The sequence below is a fragment of the Haliaeetus leucocephalus genome, unplaced genomic scaffold, assembly GCF_000737465.1.
Source record: "Haliaeetus leucocephalus isolate CR32 unplaced genomic scaffold, Haliaeetus_leucocephalus-4.0 Scaffold984, whole genome shotgun sequence".
Lineage (NCBI taxonomy): Eukaryota > Metazoa > Chordata > Aves > Accipitriformes > Accipitridae > Haliaeetus > Haliaeetus leucocephalus.
Genome location: NW_010973420.1, coordinates 2385361 through 2400908, shown reverse-complemented (window position 1 = coordinate 2400908; position 15548 = coordinate 2385361). Strand labels below are relative to the sequence as shown.

At 40.9% G+C, this 15548-nt stretch overlaps 2 protein-coding genes across 4 annotated transcripts in view; one reads left to right on the top strand and one right to left on the bottom strand.

The window, feature by feature from the left end:
• Positions 1-9: 9 nt before the first annotated feature.
• Positions 10-9734, top strand: MKRN2 (makorin ring finger protein 2; the record flags this gene model as incomplete). Its single annotated transcript, XM_010584475.1, has 7 exons — positions 10-278; positions 1897-2075; positions 2868-3172; positions 4713-4927; positions 6517-6627; positions 8805-8949; positions 9575-9734. Coding segments are annotated over 7 exons (1368 nt in total), but the record flags the coding sequence as incomplete, so codon positions are not given.
• Positions 9735-11837: 2103 nt separating this feature from the next.
• Positions 11838-15548, bottom strand: part of RAF1 (Raf-1 proto-oncogene, serine/threonine kinase) — a 47619-nt gene continuing 43908 nt past the window's right edge. For all 3 annotated transcript variants that reach the window (XM_010584428.1, XM_010584429.1, XM_010584430.1), the window contains one exon: positions 11838-14650. In XM_010584428.1, the coding sequence (XP_010582730.1) occupies positions 14510-14650 (141 nt within the window). In that variant the 3' untranslated portion in view covers positions 11838-14509. The remainder of the gene's footprint in view (positions 14651-15548) is intronic.

The window sequence follows — 15548 nt, the reverse complement described above, 5'->3', positions numbered from 1 at the left end:
CCTCGCCGGGGGATCTCCGCGCTGAGGGAGAAGCGGGGCCGGGGGTGCGCGGAACCGGTTTCGGAGCTCCCTCTGGCCCCTACGCCCGTCCTTACGCTCGTCTTTCTTGCCCCAACGGGCTTCTCTGACCAGAACTGCTTCTCCCCCAGGTACTACGTGCAAGGAGTGTGTCGGGAGGGCAGCAAGTGCCTGTTCTCTCACGACTTGTCTACAAGCAAATCCTCTACGATCTGCAAGTACTACCAGAAGGGACAGTGTGCCTACGGAGCTCGGTGCAGGTAAAGACCTGACTCGTTTTGGAACAGCGAGCTCAGAAGAGCTGGGCGTAATAATCGCGTGCGGTCAGCGGTAAACCCCAGGGAATCACAGATCAAGACGAGATGACAAAGGGAATCAAATAGTATGTTAAATGTGAGCTTTTTCTCCCAGTACCAAAATCAGCTTGTGCATCCAATATTATAGCTTTACTCTGTCTTGGCTTCAGCAATTATTTTACTCTGTGGAAATTAAACTTCAGGTTTCACAAATGTTTTTCATCTGGTTCTTACTATACTGAGACCTATGAAATGCAAAAAGCAAAGCCTGCAACTTCACATGAAATAGCATTTGGCGGCACGGTTTGCTTTCCGTGTTACTGAAGCGGCAGGAAGCAGGCAGTGTTTCAGCAGTGCTTCACTCAGTTCTCCTGTTGTAGCTTGTAGCCTCCTTCGTGCAGATTCTAATACACAATCTCAGGGACTTTCAGCTCTGTCTTGGAGCAAAGTGTTTTTCTCGTGCTCCCCTAGGTTTGGTGGGAAAGCTGAACGGTACCACGCCTTTTCCTGAACTCTTCTGGTTAAAACTCCTTGAGAAATGCTCTAGTAAACACTACGCATTAGTTAATGTCATTACATTCCACCAGGGATGTGCCAGAGGTGCCTTCACCCAACAGCAGCAGGGGATTTCACAGCATTGCTGTGATCGCAATGGCTTAGCTATATTTCCTTTCCTTCACTTAGTTCATGGTACCAAACTTGCTTTAGGAGATTGAACATCAGTGATTTCTGCAGCTTGCCTTAGCTGCTCACATTGAACTGGTAACGTGTAATGTTGCTGATGGCCGTGTTATTCATGGGGACCACATCATACGCTGACCGGACCGTAACGATGGCTGTAAAGCGTGTTGCTGTTTTACTCCAGCTGTTTTGCTGGAGTTTGGGGCACTTGACGCACATGAGCGATTCACAGGTATGGCATGTCTGTGGGCACGTACAGGTCCTAAGTATGGGACCAGAAACAGATACGGAGAATATTTTGTTCCCATCAGAAATACTCTAGTGTTCAGGTATGTCCCTGGCTTTACTGGCCCAGCCTCTTTACTGCAGTGATTGCTTCTGCTCTGCTGCTGGAGTATATTTCCACAGCTTTACTGGATGTTTTGAGTCCTTTCCTATCCCGTGTGCAAATACTACATCTTCTGCTGTGCTGTGGGAGCACAAAGTCTGAGTGTGGCTGCTTGCAGGGGGAAACTGAGATCACGAAATGTCACTCCTTCCTGCACAGCGTTTTGATGTTGCTTCTCTGAGAAATGCCAGCAAACCTGTTTGTGTGAGGCAATGACGAAGATCTAATTTAATATGCACATGAATAATGTTCTTTCAGCTAGGCTGGGTGTCTCTGGAGAAGAAAATATAGGTGTGCTTTCAGCAGCATCCATTTTTTGAGACTGAGAAGCCTTTTAGTCTGGCTTTGAAAGGAACCGAGCAGTTCAGTCAACTTGTCAGAACAATCCTTTTAAAAAAAAAAAAAAAAGTAGCTGTTCGGTTTTATTTTGTTTAAATATTCATCAGGGCAGTGTCCTGCCACTGTGCCAAGTTTAGCCTTCGTAACACTTGTTCTGTGTTTTTCCTTTCGCAGGTATGATCACACCAGACTTCCTGCGTCGGGGGGCGCAGCGGCCCCTGCGCCGCCTCCCCTCTCATCAGCAGCGCTGCACAACCCTCGCCATCCTCCCGAGCACAGCGCGCCGATAATCAGGAGCAAACTGCATGAGACTGGCAAACGGGAGAAGAAAACGCTAGTGCTCAGGGACAGAAGTGAGTGGGAGTGCTGCTGTGCTCATCCTCTGTGATGCTTGATAGGAGTTAGGTAGTTTTTCTCCTTTTATTACTTGAGTTTCTTGGAGAGCTGGAGAGGTGCGGTCAGGCTTCCTACCCGATGAGGCCTCTTTCCTGGAAGAATTTGTGCCTGTCAGTACCTTCTAGTGACCTTGTCTAGCTGACTGGCTTTTAGCCTGGTGTTCTCTGAAGGAAGGTTTTGGTTTTGGGGGGTGTTTTTTTTTCTTTTGAAGTGGATTTTTTGGTTAAAATCTCTCTGCCCCTCAAATCTTCTTGTGCATTTTGTTCTCAGCATAAGGGCATTTGACATGGTGAGAAACCTGGCTGCTTTGTGCCGGGGTACCTGGCGTGTGCTTTGTGGAGGATTGTGCCAGCCTGTAGGAACACAAGCAAGGAGACATCCATCCACACCTGACAGGCAGGGCAGAGGAGCCGAGCCCCCCTGCCGCCTGCATGCTGTTCCCACCTTCCCTTGCTGTCGCACTGAATGGGCCAGTTGCCCTAATGTGAAATGAGAGGATTTTTTAGCCTATTTGTAAACAGAAAACAGCTGAAGAAATCTTAAAATCAAACTTTTCAGTAGGTAGTTTGTGAAAATTCTTATGATTTGTGAGCAAAAGGAGCTTAGAGATGAGATTTCATTGAGAAGAAAACTTTTTCTAAAAAAAAAAACAACCAAACTGGTAATCACTGGAAAGAAGGTACATGGAACTTCTTGTGTGGGTTTTGTGCATGCCTTGTATGGTTCATACTATGTTTCCATTTCCTAAGATCTGTGTGGCTTGAATGAAGAAAAGCAGAAACCCAGCACCGCAAGCGATGTGGTGTGTTGTAGTGACCAAAATGATAATCTGGAAGTGAAGCCCCATTCGTATTTGGAAGCTATTTGCAGCGGACTGGAAGATCCGGTAGCTGGAAGCTCCTGTGCTGTTGGAGAGCAGCTGTGTCCCTATGCTGCAGCGGGAGCGTGCCACTTCGGAGATCGCTGCCTTTACCTCCATGGAGACGTGTGTGAGATATGTGGATTGCAAGTACTTCACCCTTACGACCAAGAACAGAGGAAGGCTCATGAAATGGTAGTATTAACATGAAATCCATGTGAGATTTGCTTTGCTTAGTGCGGGATTTGGTTTGTTTGCTCTAAAATCCAAAGATGTGTTATGTAGAAGAGCCTGTTGTTCCAAAGAGCTTTTGTTTTATTGTTTATCTAGCTATAAAATGATTCTAAGAGTGGTCTGCTCAAGCATCTCGGCCTTAATTGGTAACGATGATGCAGATAGCCTTTTACAACAATTTCTTTTTTTCCCATTTCATCCTTATTGGAAACTTGCCTGCAGCCTTCTCCCAGAACACCCTACAACTCTACAAGGAAAATGTCCTTGGTAGCTTACACAATGTCTCAGTGATACATTATGTGTAGTGGGGGAGAGGAGTTGGGGGCTGCTGGTGCGTTCGGGGAGATCACCCTGCCTGTCTGCTGAGTCACCTCTTCGATGTCTCCTCTTAGTTGTGGCTGATTTCAGGGCAGGGTCAAGTAGGGTCAGACTGAACAGAGCACAAGGATTTTGGAGCTGAACTTGAAGTAAGACAGCTGGAGGGACCGGGTGAGGAATTGGTTGGCTAAAGATGGGCTTAAAGGGCTGCTCTTTTCTCTGCCTGGCTACCAGATTTAGGTCAGGGCTGGTCACGATCAGGAGTTCTCAAGGCTGAGGAAGAGAAGGACCAGCAGTGTTAGTGGTTACTGAATCGGAAGACTCTCCAGAGCCTGGAGTAGAATCCAAGGGGTTAAAAACCTCAGGTTTTGTGCAGTCAGCATATACTTGCAAAACGCACTGGTGCAAAACGCACTTCTCCTGGGAGCTTGTTGATAGCTGGCACAGTGTCCTGTCAGCGCTGCTGTCAGGCGCTCGCCTCCAGAAACAGAGGTATGTGCTGGATGAGAAGGTGCACTGGTCAAAATGCTGCTACTAAGGTGGAATTGTTTTGTGTGCTTTATTATTATTATAATTTAGAGTCTTTTAAATTTATTTTACTTGTCGTGTCCTGAGAACTTTGAAAAGTAAGAGGTAAAACTATCCAGGTATAACCACCAGCTCACCTTGTAGTGCTGTGAGAGTGTGAATTGGTTATTGATGGTCACTACTGGGATACTGTGATGAGAGGTGCTGTAGGAAAGCCTGTAATAAGAGACTAATTACTTAGCTAGGGTAAAGCTTAGTATCTGGTGAATGAGTGTGGCCTCAATGATAAGCAGAGTAACATCCTGAGTGTGGGACCTGTTCTGGACCCTGAATTAGATGGTTTCTAGGGGTATTTGAAGCACCTCCTTGTGCAATACCTGTTCCACGACAGAGATATAGAAAGGCGTAAATGAAGAGTGTTTGGGCAGCCTTACTTCTGATACTCCTGAAGCTGCAGAGAACGCTGAAGGGGTGAAATACGTGATTGATTTTAAAGTTCTTAAAATTAAATTATGACAATGAAAGGTAGGCATGATGCTCTTAATCAGTGTATCTTGTTTTTCCTGTAATAGGTCCCTTTCATAGACACTTTTGTTTTACAAGGAACAGGCCGATACATGGATTGCAATAACCGATGACATCTCTCCCATGACAGATGTGCATGGCGACATTTGAGCACGACATGGAGAAGGCCTTTGCCTTTCAGGCAAGTCAGGACAAAGTGTGCAGTATCTGCATGGAAGTGGTGTACGAGAAACCGTCGGCCTCTGAGAGGAGGTTTGGGATCCTTTCCAACTGCAATCACACCTACTGCTTGTCTTGCATCCGGCAGTGGAGATGTGCCAAGCAGTTTGAGAATCCAATCATAAAGTAAGTTGATGTTAACCAGAGTCTCTTCTCTGTGGCCTGTGTCAGTGAGATGGGCTCTCTGGTGTGCTTTGACTTGATACTGAAATAAAATTGGTGACAAGGGATTCCGTAGCTGTAAATATTACCATTCCCATTAATAAGATCTGAGCTCAGAAAATCCTGGTCCAAGTGCTGGCAAATTCCAGGACGTTGGAGTGTGGCTATGAGAACTACCTTCAAGACCAGAAGGATGCATTGGGTATCCTTTAGTAACAGTTTACTTACATGCTGCCGTCCTGTATGGGAAGACCTTGGCCCGTTATAACTTTGCCCTCTCTCATTGCATTGACGGTGGGGAAAAGTGCACACGCGTGGACTCTGGAACAGCCGAGACCTTGTTAACCTGTGCCCTTCACAGAAACCTGTGTGCCAAAACAGGAACTCCTTTTTTTCCTAAGTGTGTGCTTAATTACTGGATTTTTCTCTATAGCTTACTCAAGCAAAGTGTCCCACTACTTATGCATTTATCTGTACCTGAGTAAATGCCTTCATCTTCTAGCTCTGTAAAAATGTATTCCAAATATGCCTCTCCTCAGATGAGAGAATTTAAAACATCCTATTAGGGCAATTTCCTTTTTTGAGCATCTCTTTGAAAACTCTCTCAAGTTACAGGCATGCTGAGGAAAAGGTGGGAAATATTTTCAGTCTTCTGCCAAAACAGACTTTTCTGCACAAGTTTCATTATAAATGTAATTGAAGTGAACATTAGCTCATTAGGACATAACCTGTATTGGAGTCAAGCTTCTGTTGGACAGGTACTGAGATATTCTGCCTACAGCAGGGACTGCAAGTTGTTTGTTTTTTCAGAAAAAGCGCCCTGGAATCCGTTTTGAGTATGGATTAACTACTAACACAAATTCTTCAAATGTTTTTTACGTTTCTCCACAACAGTGAACATACCAGTCGTTGCAAAGTTAATCCAAAGGAGGGACTTGGCTTAGTTCTAGAAGCACCGCCTGCTGGGAGACAAGGTGTTTTATGGGACTTGGTGGGGGGGTGTCCTGGTAGGTAATAAAGCCATTCCTAGGCTTGTTGAGGTACCTGAAGTTGCATATTTGATTCTTGGTCTCAGTTCCTCATGTAGAAATCCATCTCCTAAAACCACTAAGTGAACAACTGATCACTGCTGGTAGAAGTCAGATCTCATTTCAAAAGGCTTAGAGACCTTCCTTTGTCTTTTTTCAACTGGTTTGGCTTTCTGCTGCATGGCAGCTGCAGTACTCATGTAGTAGTTACGACTTATTTCTGCGTATTGGGAGTAGCAAATGCAGTTTACTCCTGCGTATTGAGGAAATAGCTGTTACTTTTGTTCAAGTCTAGAAACAAATGCAAGGTAGCACAAGCCCTGACTGCGCTGAACTGTATTATTTCAACTGAAAACTAACAAATGTGCACATGTGCTGTACTAATGCGTGAGGAGGTCTCTGCTGCTTCAAGTGCAACAAACCATTTCCCTTTCCCGCAGGAAACTGCTGTTTCTGGCAAATCTATTGAGGAGTATCATTCTTGGAAAGTAAAAGAGCATTGCTGTTTTGTCTTGATCCATTAAGGTCTTGCCCAGAGTGCCGTGTGATATCCGAGTTTGTCATTCCCAGTGCATATTGGGTAGAAGACCAGGAGAAGAAAAATGAGCTGATTGAAGCATTTAAGCAAGGAGTGGGGTAAGTTCAGTAACCACACACACTGTTTACATTGTCCTTAAGATAGATACACTAAGATGTAGTCAACTGAAGTGCCCATGTTTTTAAGCTTTACATAATTACAAACCATTCTACAGAGAACTCTTAATCTCTGTTAATGGTTTTATTTAACTTTGTGACTGCCACGAAAGAGACTGTCACGTAATTATAGATCAGAAATTATTCAAACTCACTGTGCTCTGAAATGTTGAAGCTATTTCAGTTTGCTTGCCAAAATTGGCTTCACGTGTTTTCTGTTGATCCCTTAGACATGATTGCCTGGAAGATTGTCGGTTACTGAGGAAAACAAATAGGGAAGGAAAATGTATTAGTCTCTTGAAATATGGGATAAAAATTCATGGGGCTTTTGCAGTGTCTACTGGAAATGGAAAATACTACATGACTGCATTCCTTTTATTGTCTAATAATGATTTGCCCGCTGCTTGGAGCAGTGGGAGAGGTCTGCTGACGGGTAGTTTTACAGCAGCTTTGCGAAGCTGTGCTTGCCTGGAATGTGTAAGGGCTATGTAGCTCGCAGAACAGTAATCTTTATTTATCTATCTCCTTGCTCACTCTTTTTAAGGTAAACAAGCAGAGCTGTGCTTGACCCAAGTGAGCGATGACTATTTTGTTGAAGGTTGTGCAGCTTTACTCTGTGATGTGCACTGACCTTTAAACATGCCCTTTGGAGTACAGAAAAAAATAGGCCTTACTTAAATCTGTGCAGAGCCGCTGCTAGTAGCTTTTCAGCTGCTGGGGAAGCTTTAAGTCTCTGAAGTCCTGTTACAACACAGCAAAAGAATTGCTGAAAGCAGCACTACTCCACTAAATGTTTAATCCAGCATCTGGTCTTGTTTTATCTTATAGTCAGGCAAAATATTTGAATAAAATTAATCACTTTAAACTGAGGTTCTTCAGATACAGTTTGTTTTCAATACCCTATTGCTGTTTTGGTTCTTCATTTTAATTCATAAGGACTTTGAATTGTGAGGGTAGTAAGTTGTGCTCAAAAGCCTCAGCTTAGTGCAGTTTTTAAACGGCCACGTTCTCAGTGAGGTAAGCTTTTGTGTTATTGGAACAGAGGTGTCAGGTCGTGTTGGAAGTTGGGTTTGGCTCTTGTCAACCTGTTGTACAGAAGAGAATACAAAGAGGGGTTTTGTTTAAGTGCTTAGCTAAGACTAATACATTGTGTTGTAGCTAACAGTCTTTGGTACAGAAATTCTATGGATAGATCTCTTGGCAGTCAGTTTAACCTGAGGATTTTGTACTGCATGGGTTGAAAAAATGCTAATACAATGCCAATAAAGTGGACTCTAAGAGCAGGGGTCATGCCAGCACAAATCCATTCTGATTTATATGCCAGTGGAGGATGAAAAAAGTCAGACCCAGAAACCTGGAAGTCACAGACCACCTGTGTTCCAAACCAAGACAAATTCATTCTGCTTTTAACGCACTGCTAGGTTTGGGGGGTGGGGGGGCAGTGTTATTGTTGAGCTTTTTTTCCCCATGTAGTTGGTATTTGATAGACTGTATCTATGTCTTGGGAACCAGTTTCATCACTATTTGCATATTAAGTTTACAAGTTCAATTGCATTTTCTCTGTACTTTCCTCTTCAGCTGTTTTTCATCGCAGAACAATCTACCCACCCTGAATACTGTTGTCCTACCTTTGTAAGGAACACCTTTACAAAAACTTGCTACACAGCTAGAACAGCTTGATTGAACAATAAAGCTGATGGAAACTTAAATTAACAAAGTATTGTCATAGAACTTCTAAAGGAGATGATGAGGAACTGGTTCCTAAAAATGTAGTGGTAAAAAATACAGGAGAGGAATGTTGCTAGAAAAATAGCGTTGTTCATTATGATGACAATGCATCTGTGTAGGATTGATGACATTCTTTGAACATCCTTCAATTTCCATGTCTTAAGATAGTTTAATTTTTTTGACATGTGATGCTGTTCTTTTATCATGTCTTTGTTCGCTTTTAATAATCTCTGACTGCTGTCAATGAGGGAAGGGGAGACCAAAACTCTTGGTGTGTTAACAGCAGTACTTTGCATTACTGGCTAAGGATGAGATCAGCAGTCATGGAGAGTGAACTGTATCTACTTCCTTACTAGCTGAAGGCAATAACTCTCTCTTTCTAATTAAATCAGGAAGAAACCCTGCAAGTACTTTGAACAAGGGAAAGGAACTTGCCCGTTTGGAGGGAAGTGTCTTTACCTTCATGCTTATCCAGATGGGACACGAGCTGAACCTGAAAAACCAAGGAAACAGCTCAGCTCTGAGGGGACTGTGCGGGTAAGGGAATACTCCAGTCAAGTGCAATTAAAACCACGTTTTGAATGTAATGTGTATTACTTAAATATGTTTCAAACCACACAGGGCCTTGGAGAGGTGAAGAAAGCACTCGTCAATTTTCCTTGAGGCAAAGGTTTGTTATTAGGGAAAGGAGAAAGCATCTTTCATTTTATAGCAACAATTTATTACCATTTTATTTTTTCAACCAACCCTTCTCAAAGGAATTCTGCCATTAAAGCTTTCACCTACGGTATTAAAAACTCATCTCACTTGCCTGCATATAGCTGGCACTCAGACCAGCTGAAAAGGTTAAAGCCTCAGAAACATGTTATGGCTTAGCCACCACCCTGCATGGTCCAGGCAGGCCTACCCATTCAGTGCAGATACAGCTCGTTAATAGTGGCTAGTTTGACCTCACTATATTCATACTGTAACACTGAGTGGTTGTCACTTTGAATTTAACAGCAAATGTTGCTAAGAGTATTAGTAAATCCTAGCACAAACCCAGCTTTTGAATCTGAACTTCTGACTTTTTTTTTTAATGAAGAAATAAGATAAGGGAAAACGTTTTGATGAACTGTGACAAATAATGGTTCATGCTCAGTCAGATTTTCTTCTATTCCAGTTCTTCAATTCTGTTCGTCTGTGGGACTTCATTGAAGACAGAGAAAATAGGACTGTGACCAGCACAGATGATGAAGTAACAGAACTTGGAGAACTTTTCATGCACCTTTCTGGGGCTGATGAAGATTCTGCTACTTCTCAATAAAGAGAACTAAAGGTGCTTTCGTTTATAGCAATCTAGCTATTTATTTAGCAATGCTTTTACTTTCTACAGCACAGTTAGAATGAATGTGCCCTGTGGTTTACTTGTGCAGTCCTGGTAAAGTTTTCAGATAGTTTTTGTATGGCAACAAAAATACTAAAATATATTTAAAATGTTACATTGATTGCATGGAAAAAAAATCCCTTAATCCCAGAGGGTTTTCTCCCTCTTTGGCCTAACATATGCTGTCTTGTGAGCTGAGTGGTAGTGTAAATACAGCTCCTCTCTTACCATTTAAAGCTTAAGCTGTTAAAAACTGTTGCTAAATCTATTTTGGGTGCTTTTTTTTTTCCCCACTAAATCAACTAAATGTATATCTACAAAAAAACACTGGGAATAAATAATGGTCAGTGTAGCTTTTTCTTCCTTAAAAAGGAGATTTAAGAACTAATACATTATACCTCAAAGTAGTACCTAGAGTTCAGAATAAAGTTTACCATATTCTTACAGTGAGTGTTTCAGTAGTGGGGCCTGGACACTGCCTGGCTCTGAGAGACTGTGCCAGTTACATTCCTACCCTTGTTTTAAAATCATTAAAGAGTACAGGGGCAGGAAATGTCTCTCAGAGCACCTGTTACAAAGCAAATACAAGAGTACTGATTAATATATTCAGACAGAGCAACATTGGAGTCACAACTTGCAGCTAAATTAAACTTACAGCACAAATGGGATTTTGGAAACTGTATAATGAGAGCAAGTAGTTACTTTCAATAGCCATTGCAACCGTAATAGTTACATTTTTGTTCAATTTAATTAGTTCAAATATATTTAACCAGAAGGTAAACCTTCAGTCAGTTAAATGAAGTAACTAAGTAATTTTCTGATCTCCTTTTGTCAGTGATCTTATAGTTTGCAACTATACAACATAAATAATTTGAGTTACAAAAGAAACAGTTTTAACTGCTGCTTTTCTTAACTGAACTGTGTGGCTGATAGATACTTAGGCCCTTCCATCTCCATGTACCTCTAGCATAGTGAAAGACACCTTTCTGAAGCTGTAATACAGTCTCAGAACAGCCCCCTTTCTGTGTGGCTCCGACCCCTAGATGAGCTGGCAGATACCGTTACTAAAAGCACAGGCGTAGGGTCAAACATTGCCCACTTAAGTGACATTTAAGGTGGCTGCAGTGCAGCCTTTTGCTGAGCCTGTCTCCAGAGTGCTCCCTGGCAGTCCTGCCCCAGACAGAACTGGCAGCTGGCTCCTTCTCCTCTTTGTCAGGAAGCCTCTCTCTCCAGGTCCCCATTTGCCTTTTTCAGATTAAGGACAGCAGTGTTAAAGGCCCAGGAGGTGCGAGGTGTAAGGCACATTTCTCAGCTAACAGAATTGTTACTGAATTTTATTTTTGTTAAAAATTTAATTTGCGTTTGTGTTGCAAAAGCAATTTCCAATTTGATTGTGAAATGTGATACAAGGAGTTAAATCTGCTAAGTCATTTGTATTAATTTTGCAGTGAAACTAAAAATTCAGTCTGGACACAACTGAAATGGCTACTGAGTAATACAGCATTAAACACTTGAGTGCAAGCAGAGTTTTCTCAAGCACATTCAGCAGACAATCTTCAAGTAAGTAGAGGGTCAATTTAACCCCTGGCTTGAGGGTAAGACTGCATACCCTTGAAAGGTTGCTTGTCTGCTTGAAGACTTGAGCTTTTTAGAAGGCTTGATTGTTGAGACAACAGAAATTACTTGTATTGTGAAGCAAAGTATATTTAGAGATACTTGTGCAGAAAACCTTACATCAGCACAGCAAATAGGGTGCTGTTTTGATGGCTAAAAACTAGGATCTGGGTCACTGTCATAAAACAAACAGCAAGAACCTTGATCTGGGATTCAAATGTTTTTAAATGGCACCAAATTAGTGACTCCAGGATTATCCGCTTCAACTGTTGGTTGGCATTTCTGAGTCAAAACTGAAGCTGAGAAACATCCTGGATGGAAATACTACCTTTCTATAAGGGTTCCAACAGAAGAGGGAGAACTCCTCCCACCTCTGCTGGCCAACAGTTCCCTCAAATTGAACATGCAAATATTGCTCTCTATTCTGACTTAAGAAATTTAACTTTTCCATAATTAATTTCCTCCCTAAAGTTAATTTTTAACAATGCTTACTGCAATGTCAGGCCTTATCTTCATTGCTAATTACAAAGGTGAAGGAAAATGAAGTATCACTACAAGAGATGGAGTACTCTGAAGATCAGTGTTCAAGAGCACTTGCCCAGGCATACTTTCTACCCCAAAATACTTAGATAGCCCTTAGCCTCCCCACAGAAGCTTGTTTCTAGCTGGTCTTGCACATTTATTTTTTTTTCCCCAGAGCGAAATATTTTCAGTAATAAAATATACTCAAAAAAAGTCAATGGAGAGGATGTTCTTTACCTTAAACAAGACATTCCTGATTTACTTTGCCCCAAGAAGACATAAACCAGGTAACAGTAGTCTGAAATAAAAAAGATAACTTCTTTCTCAAAGCTACCTAGGGACAACATAAACAGAAGTTTTAATTTGAAAGCAGTAAGACTTAGAAACTCAGACTTTTTAAATTCTTCACTTAGCAGCTTTCACCTAATTTGACATCAAGTGCTGGTCAAAATAAGCCTATTTATCAAAAATATTTTAATTTTTCAAGAGACACATGATCTGTTTTAAAAACCAGGAGTTAATGGTTTCTTCTTGGAAATCAGAGCTAAAGTAAAAGCAGCTTACCATTTCTCTTTTTTTTTTTCTTCTTGTTCTTATTATAATGAAGGTAAAATGAAAGATAAATGACTTTTAGAGAGGGTTACAGTTAGAATACCGAGAATATTGTTGAAAATCATGCAGAACTATATAGAACAGTTTCCTTCAACCCTCAATTTACTTCTTAGCAAGCAAACTTTATGATCATGCTCAATTATCACCTAAGCATTAATATTCCACACTTCTTATAATGTTATATGATATTCTGAGGACAAACAGTCTAGATATTATTTTTAAAGTATGTATCTGGCTTATGTACTTCAAGTTCCTTTGCCCTTTCACATTGTGGGTTTCTTGCTTGCTGCAAATACGAAGCTGAAATGGCTATTTGAACATTACAGACAGTTAAGAGTTGCACATGTAAGCTGTCAAAATTAACAGCAGAAGTATTTTGCCTGACAGATTTTAGGCAGCTGTTTAGATGGAGATAACAGTGGTTACAGACATCTTGTCTCTTCACTCACTAGATCTCAGCAATGTATTCAGTTCAGAGCCCCATACTTACCTGTACACACACAGACACAAAATCCCAAGCTTCCATTCTTTCCCTAATAAACATATTTAAACAGAATGCTATTTAAAAAAATAAATTCTTAGATTAAACCACCTAAGTTTTTTCATCTATGGAGTTCAGCCAAGACAAAACTCTCACTTCTACTTAAGTAAACAACAGGTTCACAGAAGATAAAATGCAGAGCAAAAATTATGCAGTTAAATAGCTTGATAGCACATCAGGGTAGGTATCTTGAGAAGCAGATGCTGCTGAAAGTTTATTTTACAGTAGAATAAAAACCATCTCATAATGGAAGTGATTGGAAACCTATAGGTTGTTATATCAAGTGTGTTTTTACTTGAACTGCTATTACCTATCCTAGTAACTTTTAAAATATTATTCAGAATGTCACTTTCTGAGGTTTTCACATCTAGATGTACATATCAGAACTATGGATTACTACATTAAATGATGACATTGAATCTTAAACCTAAAATTTAATTTATTTTATTAAAATAAGATAATCAGAGGAACCTTGGCTTACAATAAATGCATTTTCTCAGGAGCAATAAAAACAAAATTAAAACCCAAATCAGCAAGAAAAACTGTATATGCTCAGTTTCCTCTTGATAGTGCATCTCTTGGACGACAGCTTCAGATGGGATGAAGACTATGCTCATTTTGCAGAAGTATACGGATATGTTAATTAGCCTTTTCTCAGCCACAAAAGCCTGTCTTTCTGCACTTACCACCTCATTGGGCTGCAAGAAACAAGTCAATAGTACCAAAGTAAGCTGCTTAAGTTACTGAAGATGACCATAGCAAGACTGGCTAGCTTCCTTCTCTGAGCAGTACAATTCAGAATATATTCCATTCTTTTGCAAGAGTTTTTCTTCTATGTGCAAAACTATTGCAAAACTATTTTGTGTTGAATTAGCATTTTAACTTATTTCATTGGCTTGATGAAAGCTCTTAGGCAGGAGCTGATTTCCAGAAAGTTTTTTTCCGCTTCCCTCAGTCTTGTTTGCAGATACCCATTTCAGGCAAAACTCCCCCCAACTTGAAGTGGCATATGGCATGGGGCAATCAAAGAGCACCATAATGCATCATCTTTCCTCAAATGTGGAGGCAAGCCATCCTTGCAGTAAAAAATACCAATTTATCAACAGATTCAAATCAATCCAGAAACACTGCCAAAGAAACATCCATCGCTTCTGTGTATGGGAAAAATAAGGCTCAAGTGCATCTATTAAAAAAATAGTAATAGATCTCTTGATTTATAGTCTGTTAACTGTCCCAGTAAAAGAAACTGTAGAAAAAGGCAATGTGGAGCTGTGTCCCTGCAGGATAAGAACTGCAGAAATCCTTAGCAGCTTGTTCTTAAAACTGGGACGCAGATAATCCTGCTGGCACTGATCCTGTACACTGAGGCATTAAAAGCACAACTTCTGTTACTTCTGTTCCTTTCTCGTCACTGGAGAGAACAAGGGAAGGGGAGCATGATCCTAAAACACGGGTAGTCTTGTCGACGTTAATGTGCATGAATTTATGTCCTCTGTGTGGGCGGCACGATGCAGAGATGGTTCAGAAGCACTCCGGTTGATTTTGGGTAAAGAATGTTGCAACAATTCAATGGACGACAGTATCTGAGGGAAACACATAAAATTAAAAGGCAGCTTGTTAGACAAGCAACTCTTTCTATTTAAGTCTCAAACCTTCATTTATTACAGCTTTAAGTGTATCTTTAAGAGCAACAATATACTATGTGGAGGCACTGAAAACAACACTCGAGGAATACTCCAGTTTGAATAATCAAACTCTGCCATACAGTTTCATTGCTATAAGGAGTCTCGCTAAGTTTCAGAGGATGGGAAGATACTTTTCATTACCTCACAGACATTACAATCCATTAACAAGCATCTATGCAATTCTCCAACAGAGTAACGGGGAAAGAATTGCATCTTCTGCCTAACAGTCTGTTTACAAAACAACATTTAGAAAGAGCTTTTTAAACAACAAAAGTTACACTTGGTTGTAACAGCAAGAAGTTATTCTTCCAAAATCTGCTGATATTTAACTCCAGCTATTTAATGAGTATAAGAAAGTACCTTCATCATCCTCATAGCGCCAGGAAAAGGTAAAGTATCCTTTGTAAAAATACCAAAAATTGCTACATGAATTTACACCCCCCAGTGGATTCTGTTTGCTTGTTCATAGTTGTGGGGAAGGAAAGGAGGAATAGCCTCTCATTTCCCTCAAACCTACACTAAAACAAAATGTAAATACAAAGATAGGTTTGATTTTTATTGTGTTAAGGTGGGGTTTTTTCTTACCCCTAAAATGGGTCAGCTGTTGAAAGCAAATTGCTCTAGTGTTAGTCTAACACTGCTTCAGGCTACATGCATAATATTTTTTAGTGACCTTTACAGGAACTACATACAATCAGAATTACAAACTGTCTAGGGGAGCTGGGTTATGAAAAAATGCACATAGGAACAAAGATAAAAATAAGAAGCAGGCTGCACTTTATATAAACCAAAAATT